We start from the raw sequence: 17,283 nt of genomic DNA, 5'->3' as shown, positions 1-17,283 counted from the left end.
CGCCCGCTTGCTGGAGGCTGATGGAATCCATTAGCAGCAAACCAATGTCTCAGTTTGAGGGGTGAAACAAATAATCACCAGTCACAAATTCAGACCCATTCCTACTAGTGTTAAAAAATTAAAAAGAGATGGTTTGACTTGCTCTGTCAGCAACACAAGACTGGCGGACGTTTCTGAGCCAGAAAATAAAAATAAAAGGACAAACCAAGAGACTCAAAGAATCATAGAATGGTGGAGTTGGAATCCAATGAAACTGAATGTTGGGGTTTTCGGGAGAGATAAAACGATTTCTGCACGCAGCACAGAATTAAACCTGAAGCAGCGTCTCCACCTCCATCGTTCAGCCTGGACATTGAGGTTCCAGCTCCGAGGGCCTTCTGGCGGTTCCCTCGCTGCCAGAAGCCAAGTTACAGGGAACCAGCGGAGGGCCTTCTCGGTGGTGGCACCCGCCCTGTGGAACACCCTCCCTTCAGATGTGAAGGAAATAAGCAGCTATCCCATCTTTAAAAGACATCTGAAAGCAGCCCTGTTTAGGGAAGTTTTTAATGTTTGAAGTTTTATTCTGTTTTTAGTGTTAGAAGTCACCCAGAGTTACTGGGGAAACCCAGCCAGATGTGCAGGGTATAAATAATAAATTATTATTATTATTATTATCATTGCTTATTTCAACTCGCTTGTGGAAACAACTCAGAGGCCATGAAAGAAGGAAGGTTAACAATAGGAAGATTTAAAGGAACTATTGGAAAGACTATCCAAGGCAGCAGAGATATGAGACGATCAGAGCCCCTCAGAACTTGAAGCATGGGAAGTCGCAACAAAAAATTTACAATTTAGGCAGAATATTTGGACTATTTGATATGTATTTGTATAATTTGGAACATTCAATGTGGTTTGATTGGATTGTTAAAATGGGAAACTTAATAAAAATGATTTTTTAAAGAAAACAGATAAATTATTATTATTATTATTATTAAACTATGGAACTCCTTTCCACAGGAGGCAGTGAGGACCACCAGCCTAGACGGCTTTAAAAGAGGACTGGGCAATTTCATGGAGAGGAGGGATATTGAAGGCTGCTGTCCAAGATAGCTGTGCCCTGTCCTCCACAGTCAGCAGCAGCAACAATTCTGAATACTAGTTGCTGGAAACCACAGGAGGGGAGAGTGATGCTGATCTGCTCGGATCCTGCTGGCTGTGTTAAGTTGTGGGTGAACATATCAGACGACACAGCGATTCTTCAAACAGCTCTTGTTTATTCACAGGCCAGAACAGAACTGAACTGAAGGGTTCAGCCAGCCTGCTTATATAGAGCTCCACTACAACGCAACAGTAACAACTTTCTGTAATTACCCAATCACTGAATGTCACTTTCAATCCCTTATGTCCCAGATGTCAAAGAGAACAACAACAACTACCAGACTTTTAGAAGACATCTGAAGGCAGCCCTGTTTAGGGAAGCTTTTAATGTTTGATGTATCATTGTATTTTAATATTCTTTTGGAAGCCGCCCAGAGTGGCTGGGGAAACCCAGCCAGATGGGCGGGGTATAAATAATAAATTATTATTATTATTATTATTATTATTATTATTATTATTTGCATATTTGGACCTGAACTATCTACAGTATCCCCCTGCTGGCCCAGGGTGAGAACTTCAGTACATAACAGGCTGAGTTCCCCATTGGGGCATCTGGTTGGCCATGCTGAGAAGAGATGCTGGAGTAGATGGGCTTTTGGCCTGATCCAGCGGGATCTTATGAGGTCAGGGGCAGGCATCAGTACTGGGCCCTGGCAGATGATGATGAGAATAATAATAATAATAGGTAAAGGTAAAGGGACCCCTGTCCATTGGGTCCAGTCGTGGCAGACTCTGGGGTTACGGCTCTCATCTCGCTTTACTGGCCGAGGAAGCCGGCGTACAGCTTCTGGGTCATGTGGCCAGCAGGACTAAGCCGCTTCTGGCGAACCAGAGCAGTGCACGGAAACACCATTTACCTTCCCTCCGTAGTGGTACCTATTTATCTACTTGCACTTTGACGTGCTTTTGAACTGCTAGGTTGGCAGGAGCAGGGACTGAGCAACGGGAGCTCACCCCGTCGCAGGGATTCGAACCGCCGACCTTCTGATCGGCAAGTCCTAGGCTCTGTGGTTTAACCCACAGCACCACCCGTGTCATAATAATAATAATAATAATAATAATAATAATAATTTTTATTTATACCCCGCCCTGCACGACCAGAGCCGGGCTCAGGGCGGCTAACCCCAGTAAAATTACAGTAAAAACATAATAGGGAAAAAAACCAATTTAAAATACAGGTTAAAATGCAATTTAAATGCAGCCTCATTTTGATAGTAGCCCATAAATCAAAACCGTAAGGGGAGGGAAACATAAGGGTCAGACTGAGTCCAAACCAAAGGCCAGGCAGAACAGCTCTGTCTTGCAAGCCCTGCAGAAAGATGCCCCAGATTGCCAGGTGCTGGTGCTGTCCCTCCTCGCTGCCCTACACACCTGAGACAAGAGCCCCTGTCTTAGCCTCTCCCAGGTGGCTGCCCAGAGGGTGGGCGTTGTGTTCCCCCAGGCCTTGCGCCCCCTTGGCATTCTCATGGTTACCGTGGGCTTGAGTGCCCGGACTTTGATGTGGATCGAAATCAATCCAGCAAAGGGGTTTGCAAAGAGCCTTTCAACATCTGACGGGCTTCCTTGGGTCAACAGCTTATGAAACCCCCATCTTCCCTTACATCAGCAAGGGGAAGGGAGAAGCGGTCTGGCCAGGGGCAGGCTGTTTTCCAGAGCAGCAGACCTGGCACCCGCATTTATCCTCCTGCGGCGAAGGCAAACAAATATTTGCCATCTGAAGGACCGAGGGCTGCCAGGTGAAGAACTTAGCGCCAAGGGGCACCCTGGAGATTTGGGGTCCAAAGTCAGAGGCGTACGCTGCACCCTGTGGAAAGGATCTGCCAAAGGAGTACCTGTGATCTAGTTGTGTTTCCCATTGTGCCCGATGAAGAGACCTGTGCAGCTCGAAAGCTTGCTTGCACAGGAACAGACTCCCTCGTAAGGTGATGGACTATCGTTCCTTGGAGGTTTTCAAGCAGAGGCTGGATAGCCATCTGTTGGGGATTCTTTCATTGTGATACCTGCGATTGGGCTAGATGACCTCTGGGGATCCCTTCCAGTGCTACAATTCTATTCCTCCTACCAAATGAGTTGTTTCAGGAAAGGGCCAAGTTGCTTCTCTGCCTGGAGGCATAGAAACTGATAGCCTTATTCAATTTGTCTAATCTGACTTTAAAGCCATAAAAATTACTAGACGCCACAGGAATTTGTGGTGTTGAATTCCAAAGCGCCGTGTGAATCATAGAGCCGCCATGTTGGAAGAGACCATCCAAGGACGGAATTGTTGTTGCAAGAATAGGTGGGGGGGGTTGCCCCTCCAGCAGATCTCATGCACATGCAGCCCACTACCAAAACCAGTGCAATCACTTTTGTGACTTTTGTGATTTGTCTCCACAAAACACCCCATCACAGTTTCTTCCTATCTATTCAAAGGGCCTCTGCTGCACGATACCAAATGTAAGAATTCACTGATAAATGTATTTATGTACTGGCTCACTGGGAAAACTTCAGAAATTCATATAGATATGTGAGCTCAGCTACTCAGCAGCCCCTCTGCCTGAGTGATATTCCTGGCATCCTGATACCTGAGTGCCAGACAGGTAGCCATTCCAGAAATCATGAACCCGGATGAAGACAAAAGGCTGGGAAACAGGGAAATGTAAATATCTCTTTTGTTACACTTGAGGGATGTTTGGTGGAGGGCAAGGGGAACCATGGGGCAGGGTCCAGGATGCTCAGATTCCTGCCACCAGACCTCCCCTTTCATGATGTAACCGTGATGTATGAGTGATGTAGTTTGGGAGGGGTGTAACATGGGGATTAGGTAAAGGTAAAGGGATCCCTGCCCATTAGGTCCAGTCGTGGCTGACTCTGGGGTTGCGGCGCTCATCTCGCTTTATTGGCCGAGCGAGCCAGCGTACAGCTTCCGGGTCATGTGGCCAGCATGACTAAGCCACTTCAGGCGAACCAGAGCAGCGCACGGAAACGGCGTTTACCTTCCCGCCGGAGTGGTACCTATTTATCTACTTGCACTTGACGTGCTTTCGAACTGCTAGGTTGGCAGGAGCAAGGACTGAGCAACGGGAGCTCACCCCATCGTGGGGATTCGAACTGCCGACCTTCTGATCGGCAAGTCCTAGGCTCTGCGGTTTAACCCACAGCGCCACCCGCGTCCCAACTTGGGGATTAGCAGCTAAGAAAAGTCTGGGGGCTCTTTTGTTCGGGGCTTCCATCTTGTTCCACCTGGTGGCAGCTGGGAGTCCTGTCGCAACAGTCTTCAGTAAAGACCAAGCCCACTGGCTGCTGTTTTGCTTTGGTATTCCTGGCCGGTATCCTTGTTTTTTGTCCAAGGGAGCCCTCAGATTTCTCCACTAACAGTGTGAATCTGCCTGCTTGGCTACATGATCCTCACAGGGGTCTAGCTTTAGGAGCTGAGAAGAGGAAAAGGTTTCTCTGCCTATTCTCCCCATGCCTGTGAATAGTTTTCTAAACCTCTGTCACATGCCCCTTTATTTGTCCCAAATTATCATCATCATCATCAAACTAATAAGCTCCAAACCCAGTCTGGGATCCGCACAAATGCTCATCAAAGTCCAGCCCAATAATCAGCCCTTCCACTTCCCCAGCATAATTGCAGATTGTCTCTCTTCTGAGTGATTATAGCATGGAAGGTTGTCCACAAAAATCAGGGTGAACTCCAGGAGGCCTTTGAAGGAGAGCAAGGAAGGACCAGGCCCTCCATTTGGAAATGAGATGATTGCTAGCTTAAACTCCCAGGACTGGTGAGTTCGCGAGATGCAGGCCTTTAATTTATTTATTTATTGTAAACTCCGGGTTGGGGATCTGGTAATGACGGGGTTCTGTTAGCCAAAAATGAAGCTCTGCAGTGCGTGCAAGACGAAGAGAGCTCCGAATCTTTGTTTGGACAGGAGCAGCTTTTAAGGCAAAGAAACAGGGATTGTTCTGCGTATCATCTGGGTTAGGGCAGGGGGCTGGAATCCACAGATCTGGAAGAATTGACTCAGGGTCTGGTCTGGTTGCCCAACTCCCATTCATTTGCAAAAAGGAGACATTGCAAGTATCCAATGCAGCTGAATGCTGGAAGATTTGGGAAAGATAAAAGAAACTTCATCTTCACGCTGCACATTGTTAAACTATGGAACTCCCTGTCACAGGAGGCAGTGATGGCAGCCAACCTAGATGGCTTTGAAAGAGGATTAGACAGATTTGTGGAGGAGGATATAAATTGTGATAAGAATTTTAAGGTCTTAGATATATAATGTACCAACCAAGCACATACATAGATCAGCACAGGAAGACCGACCTGAAACCAATTTTGATTCCCAGACTGACCAAATGTTTTCTCTGCAAGGTCAAAGGAAAATGGAAAAGCCTCCCCATTGTCTTTTCCTTCACAAATCCTGTCTTAAGGGTATGTCTGTGTTTGAATAGGGTGTGAGCCTGTGACATGGCCCAGGAACTAAGTATTTATCATTACAAAAGACTGGCCAGGCTCCCCAGGGTATCCAATCAAGTGAGCATTAACAGGTAACCTGTCAGATGAGATAAGCAACGCACTCAGATTTCTGCTGTAGACCGCCTTTTCTGTGATGTAGGTATGATGTATGGAGGGGTGGTCTTGAGCTCCAGGGCAGGGAATTTAAAATGTCTATATAAGGGCGGGCACACCTTTGTTCTGGGTTCCCCTTCCCTCCTGCGCGTTATGAGAGAGGACCCTGTTGCAACAGAGTAATAAAGATCAGTCTTACTAGTTGCTTTGCTTCTCAATATTCTCTGGTTGGCCTCTGTTATTTTCTCCTACCAATAGGGAACCTACGTAAGGACTCTATATGGGCTCTTGTGTCCCCCATAAGGGAATAAAGGCAGATTTTGTTTACAACAGAGGCCATCCATGGTAATGCTTCTGCCTCCCACTTGCCGGAAAGGGGAGGGGGGATCTTGGGCTCTGATCCTCCTTCCCATCGAGGCATCAGGTTGGTCGCTGTGAGAAGACCATGCTGGGCAGTGGCCTCATCCAGCAGCGCTCTTCTTCGGTTGTTATGAGACTTTCCCAGCCAGTTGAGTCCATTGTCTTCCTAATGACTAGGAATTCCCACTGACTGCCCCATCCATGCTATCTGATGATGCCCTAGTTCTGCGCTGCATTCATGTCTAAACACTAGGATGTAGGTCAGGGCGTCTTTGTGTATGTAAGACAAACACACACACACACACACACAGAGAGAGAAAGAGAGAGAATGCATGCCTACATAGGCCACAAAATGCAACAATAAATACATACAGTGCACTTCTAACCATGTCTGCTCTACTCAGAAGTCCTATTGAAATCAGTAAGTTTACTCCCAGGTATGTGGGGTTGGGGGGACGTGGGTGGCACTGTGGGTTAAACCACAAAGCCTAGGGCTTGCCGATTAGAAGGTCGGCGGTTCGATACCCCGCGACGGGGTGAGCTCCCGTTGCTCGGCCCCTGCTCCTGCCAACCTAGCAGTTCGAAAGCACGTCAAGTGCAAGTAGATAAATAGGTACCGCTCCAGCGGGAAGGTAAACGGTGTTTCCGGGCGCTGCTCTGGTTCGCCAGAAGCGGCTTAGTCCTGCTGGCCACATGACCCGGAAGCTGTACGCCGGCTCCCTCGGCCAATAAAGCGAGATGAGCGCTGCAACCCCAGAGTCGGCCACGACTGGATCTAATGGTCAGGGGTCTCTTTACCTTTACCTTTATGTGGGGTTTATTTTCCCACAAGTCAGGTTGTGATTGTAGAGTTGGAAGGGACCCCTAAGGGGCATCTAGTCCAACCCTCTGCAATGCAGGAATCTCAGCTGAAGCATCCATGACAGATGGCCACCCAACCTCTGCTTTGAAACCTCGGATTAAGGCATTCTTCAGCTGTGATTCCTGTACTGTAGGGGTTGGAATGGATGACCTTTGGGGGTCCCTTCCAACTCTACAATTCTGTGACTCCACGGCGGCAGAACCGGCCCGCAGCAATCCCAGAGGGTGGCGCTTGCAGGATGAGAGCGAGGGAAAAGGAAACTTCAGGGCATGTTCAGGACTGAGAATCTGCCTGGGCCAAGAGCAGATTCAAACGGCGCTTCTGCAACTTCCTGCACCAGGAACCCAGCGACATTTGCGGGGTCAAGTTTCAAGCCCGCAATTATGACCATCAGCGCTAAACGATGCGTCTTGCGCACAGACGAGAAACAGTCCCGTCCAGTCCCCTCCATCTGTTTTTCTGGTAATTTGCACTCTGAAATCTGAGCTGTACGTTTGATCTCTGAAGTCAGACGAAAAGAAAAAATAGTGGGAGGGGGGTGGGTGGATGTCCTGAGGACTGGAAGGCAAGCAATGAGCCGCTGTTGTAGCCAGAGCTGCGAGCCCTCTGCGTAACCCCACCGGCCCCGCCCCTCCCGCCCACTTCCCCCTCCCCACCCCCGCCTCTTGTGTTCCTTCAGACCCCTGGTAGCAATTCCTGACTGCCTTCCTCGCCCAGTCTCCCTCTGCATTGCCTTTCTCGGACAAACATCTCGGGGTCTCCGGCATTTGCAAAGGGGACGCTCATTTTGAATTCAGCGCCTGGGAGATTTAGGCTGTGGGCACATCGCCATATTAAAACGCAGCTGGGGTTTTCTTTTGCCCAGTTTGGATCGAAGCTGGGGTTTTTTTTTGGGGGGGGGGGAATACATCAAAATACAGCCTTTCGTAAGAAATGACAGGGAAGATATGAATTATAGAAATGTGGAGTTGGAAGGGACCCCAGGGGTCATCTAGCCTAACCCCCCTTCAATGCAGCAATCTCAGCTAAAGCATCCCCAACCATTCCTCGTAACAGATAGGTAGCCGTGTTGGTCTGCCATAGTCAAAATAAAAAAAATTCTTCCAGTAGCACCTTTAAGACCAACTAAGTTAGTTCTTGGTATGAGCTTTCGTGTGCAAGCACACTTCTTCAGATACACAGATCATTCCTCGTAAGGCTTCAGATCAGATCATTCCTCGTAAGGCTTGGTTTTCAGAACCTCTATAATCTCGGTCGCCCTCATCTGCACACCTTTCAGCTTCTCAATATCCTCCTAAAATTGTGGTGGCCAGAACTGGACACAGGATTCCAGGTGGGGTCTGATCAAGGCAGAATAGAGTGGGACTATTCCTTCCTTTGACCTGGGCACTACAAGCTGTTGACTGTGGCTGACATCATGTCTGTAGAGTCAACCACAAGATTTCAGGCTCAGAAGTGCACCCAGGACTCCTCTCACAGCGGGTGCCATGCCTTCAATCCCGGCCAGCCCAAATCAGTTGGACGCGCAAGGCAGAAAATCCAAACAGATCTACTACGCCTTTGCCCAGGTTCGTTAATGTCCGGCGGGACATTCTCCAGTGCGAACCTCAGGGCAGGTGACAAATCATAACTGCATAGCTGTCAACGTTCCCCCCCCCTTTTTTTAGGGAAATCCCCTTATTCCGAATAGGATTCCTCGCAAGAAAAGGGAAAAGTTGACGGCAATGTAACTGTGGCTCTGAAGAGCTGCGTCAATTCTGAACAAACCTCAGATCACTAAAGGGAGACCTTTCTTTCATTTCCAGAAGGGTCGCCACCGTTTTCTCTTGCAGCGGAAGCGACAAAGAGCTCAGTGGAACACAGCAGCGTCGCTGCCTCCGACTCACCTTTCATGATCCTCCCCCTGAGGAGAACTGCGACCCCCACGACCCAGTCCGAGCCGCTTCTACCGAAACAAGCAAGCGAGCGAGGGAGGTTCGACTTCGATAGGCCTTGCAGGTGAAGAGGCGCAGCTTGCCAGACGTCTCTGGTCCTCGAGGATGGAGCTCAGAGGGTCGCGCCACATCCCAGCAGCGCATCCCAGAGACACCGGACGCGGCTCGGGGAACAGAGCATCGCGGCTCCGGAGCGTGGAGTGGACATCCTTTTCCCGCACCCCGCTCCACAGCAGCCTGGAGAAAGGGGTCCTCGCTTCCATCCAGCGCTGCTAAAAGTGGGCCATTTTTTTCACCTGGCCATCGGTGCGCCGAGGGAGGTGGCGGCGAGACTCACCCCTTCAGTGCCCCATGAAGGTGGCTGGGTTCTCCTTCCTCCACCTGGCTAAACATCCATCCCCTGCCTGGCTCCCCTCGCCCCAGAGAGTGGCCTTCAGTCAGTGCGCAAAGAGCCGCATCTCTGCTGCCTCGAGGGCGCACGGCTCTCTCTCCTCTCCTGCGTGCTGCCCCTGGTCCATTGCCCAGACAAACTTCCTCGCGCTTTCAAAACAGGGCGAGTGGCTCCTCTATATGCCAGCCGCCTCTCCGGCTGGCTGGAGCCTTCCCTCCCATGGCCGCTGCCCCCAAATCCAGCAGGGGGTGGGGGTGGGGGAGGGAGGGGAGGAAAGGGAGGCGAGGCGGCCTTGGAGCTTTGCCGAAATATGCGCTGGGTCCCCTCCCTCCAGCCCTAATTGCTAACAAATGTCCTCTTCACCGGGGAAGGGGGGAGAGGAGGGGGAGAGAAAGAGGCAAGCAGGAGGCAGGCGGGGGGGGGGAGGAGATGGGGGGATCCGGGGTCTCCCCAGCCCCCAAGCATGCCCTTTCTGGAGGGGCCTAAGAATAGCCTGCTGGGTCAGGCCAATGGCCTACCTCGTTCAGCATTCTGTCCTCACAGGAGCCAACCAGATGCATGTGGAAAACCTGTAGGCAGGATTTGAACTCAAGAGCAATACAGTACTCTCACCTCCTGCGGCTTCCAGCAACAGGGATTCAGAAGCATCTCGACTTGTTGTTGTTTAGTCCTTTAGTCGTGTCCGCCTCTTCGTGCCCCCTGGACCAGAGCACGCCAGGCACTCCTGTCTTCCACTGCCTCCCGCAGTTGGTCAGACTCATGCTGGTAGCTTCGAGAACACTGTCCCACCATCTCGTCCTCTGTCGCCCCCTTCTCCTTGTGCCCTCCATCTTTCCCAACATCAGGGTCTTTTCCAGGGAGTCTTCTCTTCTCATGAGGTGGCCAAAGTCTTGGAGCCTCAGCTTCAGGATCTGTCCTTCCAGTGAGCACTCAGGGCTGATTTCCTTCAGAATGGATCGGTTTGATCTTCTTGCAGTCCATGGGACTCTCAAGAGTCCCCTCCAGCACCAGAATTCAAAAGTATCAATTCTTCGGCGATCAGCCTTCTTGATGGTCCAGCTCTCACTTCCATACATCACTACAGTGGTACCTCAGGTTAAGAACTTAATTCGTTCTTGAGGTCTGTTCTTAACCTGAAACTGTTCTTAACCTGAAGCATCACTTTGCTAATGGGGCCTCCTGCTGCTGCTGCTGCGCCGCTGCTGCACAATTTCTGTTCTCATCCTGAAGCAAAGTTCTTAACCTGAGGTACTATTTCTTTGTTAGCGGAAATTCAATGCACACGGCCCCCAAGAATCCTGGGAACTACAGTTGGTTAAGAAAGCTGGTACCTCTGTGTAGGGTAAACTATAGTTCCCAAGGTTGATGGATGGCCATCCTGACTCGGCCCCAGACACACTGACCAGATGTTTGGAAGCTGTGGCTGGATGGTTACGTGGAAGCCGGTTGAAGTTAAATCCTTCGAAGACAGAGGTCCTCTGGCTGGGGCGGGACGATATGGGATTGGGGGGGCAACTCCCATCTCTTGCGGGGGTGCAATTAGTGCCAGCACCGTCCGTTAAGAGTTTGGGTGTAATCTTCGATACCTCCCTCTCTATGGAGGCGCAGATTACAGCTATAACAAAGGCGGCATTTTTTCATCTCCGCCAAGCTAAGCTGTTGGCCCCTTATCTCTCTCACCCTGACCTAGCCACTGTGATCCACGCGACGGTCACCTCCAGACTGGATTATTGTAACTTGCTCTATGTGGGGCTGCCCTTGAGACTGACCCAGAAACTCCAGCGGGTGCAGAATGCCGTGGCGAGACTCCTTATGGGGTCCTCGCTGCGAGATCACATTCATCCGGTACTATACCAGCTGCACTGGCTCCCGGTGGAGTACAGGATCAGGTTTAAGGTGCTGGTTTTAACCTTCAAAGCCCTATACGGCCTAGGACCCTCGTACCTACAGGACCGCCTCTCCTGGTATGCCCCACAGAGGAACCTACGGTCTGCAAATAAAAACATCCTGAAGGTCCCAGGCCTCAGAGAGGTTAGGCTGGCCTCAACTAGAGCCAGGGCTTTCTCGGCTGCGGCTCCAATCTGGTGGAACGCTCTGTCACAAGAGACTAGGGCCCTGCGGGATTTGACATCTTTCCGCAGGGCCTGCAAGACAGAGTTGTTCCACCAGGCCTTTGGTCAGGGCCCAGCCTGACTCCCTCCTCTGGCAACCTGCACAGAACTTTGCTTAACGGTTGCCATTAATTTGATTTTAATTAATTTTTATAATGAAATGTTTTAGAATGTTGGATTATTTGATTGTTTGATTATTTGTTTGTTGTTAGCCGCCCTGAGCCTGGCTTTGGCTGGGGAGGGCGGGATATAAATAAAATTTATTATTATTATTCTTTGGGGAAATCATGTGCTTTTAAAAGTGTGTTGTGTATGCTTTGGATGATAAGCAGCTGTTTAGCAAGCGGTGCCTTCCCTTGGTGTTCATCTGCTCACCTGATATTGGGCAGATTCGGGTCTCCAGGCCACTTATCAACGGCACCTGGCAGTGGCTCCCTAGGGCAAGGAATCGTTCCCCAGGCCTACGTGGTGATGCCAGGAATTGAACCCAGAACCATGTGCACGGAAGCCAAGTGCTCTATCCCTGAGCTATGAGCCTTCCTCAGCCTCAGTTTCCCACCTGTTAAGCGGCAGCAAAAGTGACTTGCTCTGCAAAATGGAGGCTGCAGCCTCCTTTGAAATAAGGAGCATTGTATCCCATAGAACAGTGATTTCTTCGACAGGTCAAGGTCTTAGAAAAATGATACTGTCTTGGTACATTGTGTGTCGGTTGAGTTGATTGAAAGTTTGGGGGCCCTTCAAACAAAGTCACATTTTGGGGGAAGGGACGCCACTCAGCCTTTTTAAAAACTCACTGTCATCATGACGTACTTGTGTAGACACACAACAGCACACACGTAAACATACAAAAGCCCTTATGCAGATGCATTACAGACCCTATACGTAAATAGAATTGTACATTTATCACAGTTTTACATTTATCTCTTTCCGAGTCTCTTGAAATGGGGATTTCTAGAGCTGATGGCCAAATGCCCATTTCTTTCATTTAAAGAAGGAATTAAAATCCTGTAGAGGTGCCAGCTCTAACGTTCTGGAACACATTGAGAACATGTTCATATTTTTAAAAACTGCAGCCATCATCACTTCAAGCCTTAGGGACCTTCGGTGGGGCTGAGTTTGTAGAAGTGATTCCTGGATTTGTGCCTTACAAGTTGTTTTCGCAAACTTCGGTTTCTAAGGAACACACACACACACACACACACACACACACACACACACACACAGCAAAGATAGCCTTGCTGGTCCATAAGGAAAATCTCAAAATCAATAACTGGTCTTTATTAGGCCAAGCAAAACATCCCAAAATAGTGTCCAAGCATTCAAGTTCTCCATTACTCTTCACTGGGATGGTAAATGAAGCAAAGGGGGTGGGGGCAGGAAAAAGATGGAAGATGAGAGGACTGGCGCAGTGTGATGCTGGAAATAATGTCTGCGCATGTCTGCGGTGCCGGAAATCGCTTCTGCATGCACAGAAACTATTTCGGGCATGCACAGAAACGATTTCCAGAGCCGCGGAAGAGAGTCCCTGCACCACGCTGCGCCACTTTAGCGCAGCGCACGGGGACTCGCCAAGTGGGTGGCTCAGTCCGCTTCTGGGCCATGGGCCTTAGGTTGCTGACCTCTGACCTAGGACTTCTGGGAAGAAAGAACATACAATACAGACTGTCTCGCCAGAGTGGTGCATGCTCTGGTTATCTCCCGCTTAGACTACTGCCATGCGCTCTACGTGGGGCTGCCTTTGAAGGTGACCGGAAACTACAACTAATCCAGAATGCGGCAGCTAAACTGGTGACTGGGAGCGGCTGCCGAGACCATATAACACCGGTCCTGAAAGACCTACATTGGCTCCCAGTACACTTCGGACACAATTCAAAGTGTTGGTGCTGACCTTGAAAGCCCTAAACAGCCTCAAAGGCCCAGTATACCTGAAGGAGCATTTCCACCCCCATCGTTCAGCCCGGACACTGAGGTCCAGCTCTGAGAGCCTTCTGGCGGTTCCCTCACTGCGAGAAGCAAGGTTACAGGGAGCCAGACAGAGGGCCTTCTCAGTGGTGGCACCCACCCTGTGGAACACCCTCCTATCAGATGTCAAAGAGAATTACAATTACCAGACTTTTAGAAGTCATCTGATATATATACATATATATATATATATATATATATATATATATATACATACACACCGTATTTTTCGCTCTATAAGACGCACTAGGCCATAAGACGCACCTAGTTTTTGGAGGAGGAAAACAAGAAAAAAAAAATCCGAATCCCAGAAGCCAGAACAGCAAGAGGGATTGCTGCGCAGCGAAAGCAGTGATCCCTCTTGCTGTTCTGGCTTCTGGGATAGCCGTGCAGCCTGTAGTCACTCCATAAGACGCACACACATTTCCCCTTACTTTTTAGGAGGGAAAAAGTGAGTCTTATAGAGCAAAAAATACGGTATATATATATATATATATATATATATATATATATATATATACACACACACACAGACATATATAAATGTTAGACAGCAACTGATGATTTCCTTCTATCGGACCATGATAGAAAGTGTTCTCTCATACTGTATTACGGTGTGGTACGCTGGTTTGACAGCCACAGACAGAAAGTCCCTACAAAGGGTGGTGAAGACAGCACATGATATTATGGGCTGTCCCCTGAGTCCACTAGATGTCATCGCAGGAGACCATTGCCTCAGAAGAGCGAGGAACATTCTCAGGGATGACTCACACTCTGGCCAGCACCTCTGAAATCTCCTGCCCTCAGACAGTAGATACAGAAGCATGATAAGTCGCACCAACAGGTTAAAGAACAGTTTCTACCCGTGGGCCGTGAGGCTGCTGAATGGAAGATAGCAACATTGCAGCTGACATTTGGGGTTGGTGGTCGTAGGACACACAGAGTGTAACAAGGACTGAGAGACTGTGGGGGGGCGGAGAGGGGGGCTTGTTTCATCTCACTGTAAACAAGTGGTACGAGGGACGCGGGTGGCGATGTGGGTCAAACCACAGAGCCTAGGACTTGCCGATCAGAAGGTCAGTGGTTCGAATCCCAGTGACGGGGTGAGCTCCCGTTGCTCGGTCCCTGCTCCTGCCAACCTAGCAGTTCGAAAGCACACCAGTACAAGTAGATAAATAGGTACCGCTCCGGCGGGAAGGGAAAAGGTGTTTCCATGCGCTGCTCTGGTTCGCCAGAAGCGGCTTAGTCATGCTGGCCACATGACCCGGAAGCTGTATGCCAGCTCCCTCGGCCAGTAAAGCGAGATGAGCGCCGCAACCCCAGAGTCGGCCACAACTGGGCCTAATGGTCAGGGGTCCCTTTACCTTTACCTTGGCTAACCCAGTGGCTGCAGGGATCTCCTGGTGATCTTTCTTGTAACAGGCTAACAAGAGACCCTCGTTCCCACAGAGGGCTTAAGCGCTTGGGGATGCTGCCCTCTGCTGACAGAAGGGAGGCCCATCAGGGAATGAAGACTCTCTTTCAAGCCCCCCCAATGCTTGCTCATTCAGCTAGCAGCAGCACTGGGATTATTCCCCCATATGGGGTAGATCCACATGTACATACTTGTAACTAATTCTGCCTTCAGGAATCCAACTGTGAACTGATGTGAGTAAACTTATTTTATTGACTTCGAATAAGATTGTCGTGTCTTTATTCTTTTAAGAGGGATTCAAGCAAACTTACCAGGAACTATACAATTCAATCTGAGACAGACTGAATTGTATAACAGTGAGAGACTCACACGAGCCTGCAACCAGCTATCTGCTGTGCATGTGAAAAGGGGAATTGTGCTGGTCCTGTGGGTTACCTGAGAGGCGAGGTCCAAGTCCGGTCCATGGTCAAAGGTGCAACGTGGAGGCAGTCTGTAGTAGCTGAAGCTGGGTGCAGGGCAGGGAGTCGGGTGAAGTCAGGAACAGGCTTGCAAGCAGGGAGCCAGGGCAGGTCAGGAGCTCAGGCAGGAAAGCAGGACAGGGTTCAGGCAGGAACTAGCAACCAAACATGTTGCTCCCGCAACTTGGGACTGGGGTTGGCCGGCTTTTATCTGCCCCGAGGCATAGGGCGGCCCCAATCCTCTGGTGACTCGCCTCTCCTGGCCTGGAGCTGAGCACTCCTCCTGCGGGAACTTAGTTCCCTCCGCCTCTCTGCCCTGAGCCTCTGCAGCTCAGGAGAGGCTGGAGGGTTACCGGACCCAGAGGCAACCTCAGCTTCCCCTGATGGGGCTGAGGGTGGAGCACCTGTAGGCAATGGGTCCTCCATCACCTCAGGAGCCAGAGCAGACTCGGCTGGTGCCTGCACCTGAGGATCCAGCACAGGTGAGGACCCTTCAGGCTCATGCCCCAGCCCCGGCTCAGCTGGTTCTGGAGGTGGGAAATCCTGTGCAGGCTGGGATCCCTCAGGTTCAGCATCCGAGTCCGAATCCCAGGCCATCACAGGAATGTAAACTCTGCTAAGTAAAGGAACTTGCTAACGCAAGTTAGGAAAGATATTAATAATCAATATATCCTCTCCTGCCACCCTGAACATCCCCACATTGGGGTCTATCCCCACTCTAGAATCTTATGATGCTATCCAGCGAGGTTTCTAAGGTGTGTTCTGCAGAAGTCCCTTCTCTCAGATCTGACAAACCCCAAAGCCAGACAGATCTTGTGATTTGGCAAGAGATCAGTTGCCACAGCTGAGCAAGCATTTCTTTTATTTTTAGCCCCCTGCCCCAGTTTCACTTCCACCACTGGATGTGCGGATGTCAGCATCCTCACAGCTGCCCGGCTGCTGCAGCCACAACCGCTGCTGTCCCTTTGAAGCGACCCAGACTCTCACCCACAACCCGATTCTCTGGGTTATCACAGGTTATTGTGGAGATGGTATTATTATCATCATTACGATTAGTGTTACTAATGGTATATAAAGCCCTTAACAACTTGGGAGCAGTTTACCTGGGTTCAAATCCCTGCTCAGCTATGAAGCTCACTGGGTGATTTTGTGACAGTCCCTGTCTCTTAGCCTAGCCTGCCTCACAGTATTGCTGCGAGAATGAAATGGGGAGACCTCTCTGAGCTCCTTGGAAGAAAAACATGGTATATAAATGTAATCACAGAATTGTAGAGTTGGAATGGATCCCAAGGGGGACATCTAATAAATAAAAATAAAACAAGCAAGATGGGGATTGTAAGAACCCTGTCCCACCTGTTGCAAAGCTCCTATTGAAATTGATTTTGACAAAGTCCCCCACGATATTCTCGTGGAGAAGTAGGCAAAATGAGGGCTGGATGAGGCAACCGTTAGGAGGATTTGCACCTGGTTGGCAGACCAAACCCAAAGAGCGCAACTAAGATGTTCCACCTGGCCTTTGGTTTGGACTCAGTCTGACCCTTATGTCTCCCTCCCTTGATGTGATCTATGGGCTACTTTTAAAATGAGGCTGCATTTTAAATTGCATTTTAACCTGTATTTTAAATGGTTTTTTCCCTTTTCCTCCCTATTATGTTTTTACTGTAACTTGTACTGGTGTTAGCCATCCTGAGCCCAGGGAGGGCGGGGTATAAATAAAATTTATTGTTATTATTATTATTAAGATGATCAAGGGTCTAGAAGTCAAGCCTGATGAGGAACGGTTGAAGGAGCTGGGTATGTTTAGCCTGGAAAAGAGCAGACTGAGAGGGGATATGGTAGCCATCATCAAATATCTAAAGGGCTTTCAAAAGGACGAGGGAACAAGCTTGTTTTCTCCTGTTCTGGAGGGTAGGACTCGAACCCATGGCTTCAAGTGACAAGACTAAACATTGGGAAAAACTTTCTGACAGTCAGAACTGTTGGACAGTGGTCCAGTCTCCCTTGGGAGGTGGTGGACTCTCCTTCCTTGGAGGTTTTAAAGCAGAGGTTGGATATCCATCTGCCAGGGATGCTTCAACTGAGATTCCTGCATCTCATGGGGTTGG

At 49.6% G+C, this 17,283-nt stretch overlaps 1 protein-coding gene across 1 annotated transcript in view; it reads right to left on the bottom strand.

Moving 5' to 3' along the window:
- The window catches only part of SCARA3 (scavenger receptor class A member 3), a 48,756-nt gene extending 39,286 nt beyond the window's left edge, over positions 1-9,470 (bottom strand). The window contains exon 1 of the mRNA XM_081001018.1: positions 8,795-9,470. Within this exon, the coding sequence (XP_080857144.1) occupies positions 8,795-8,801 (7 nt within the window). The 5' untranslated portion in view covers positions 8,802-9,470. The remainder of the gene's footprint in view (positions 1-8,794) is intronic.
- Between the last annotated feature and the right edge of the window lie 7,813 nt (positions 9,471-17,283).

Source organism: Podarcis pityusensis, assembly GCF_964106645.2.
Source record: "Podarcis pityusensis genome assembly, chromosome: 3".
In the NCBI taxonomy this organism is placed as follows: domain Eukaryota; kingdom Metazoa; phylum Chordata; class Lepidosauria; order Squamata; family Lacertidae; genus Podarcis; species Podarcis pityusensis.
Note: the sequence above shows the minus strand (reverse complement) of the source record. Positions and strands in the feature narration are given on the sequence as shown.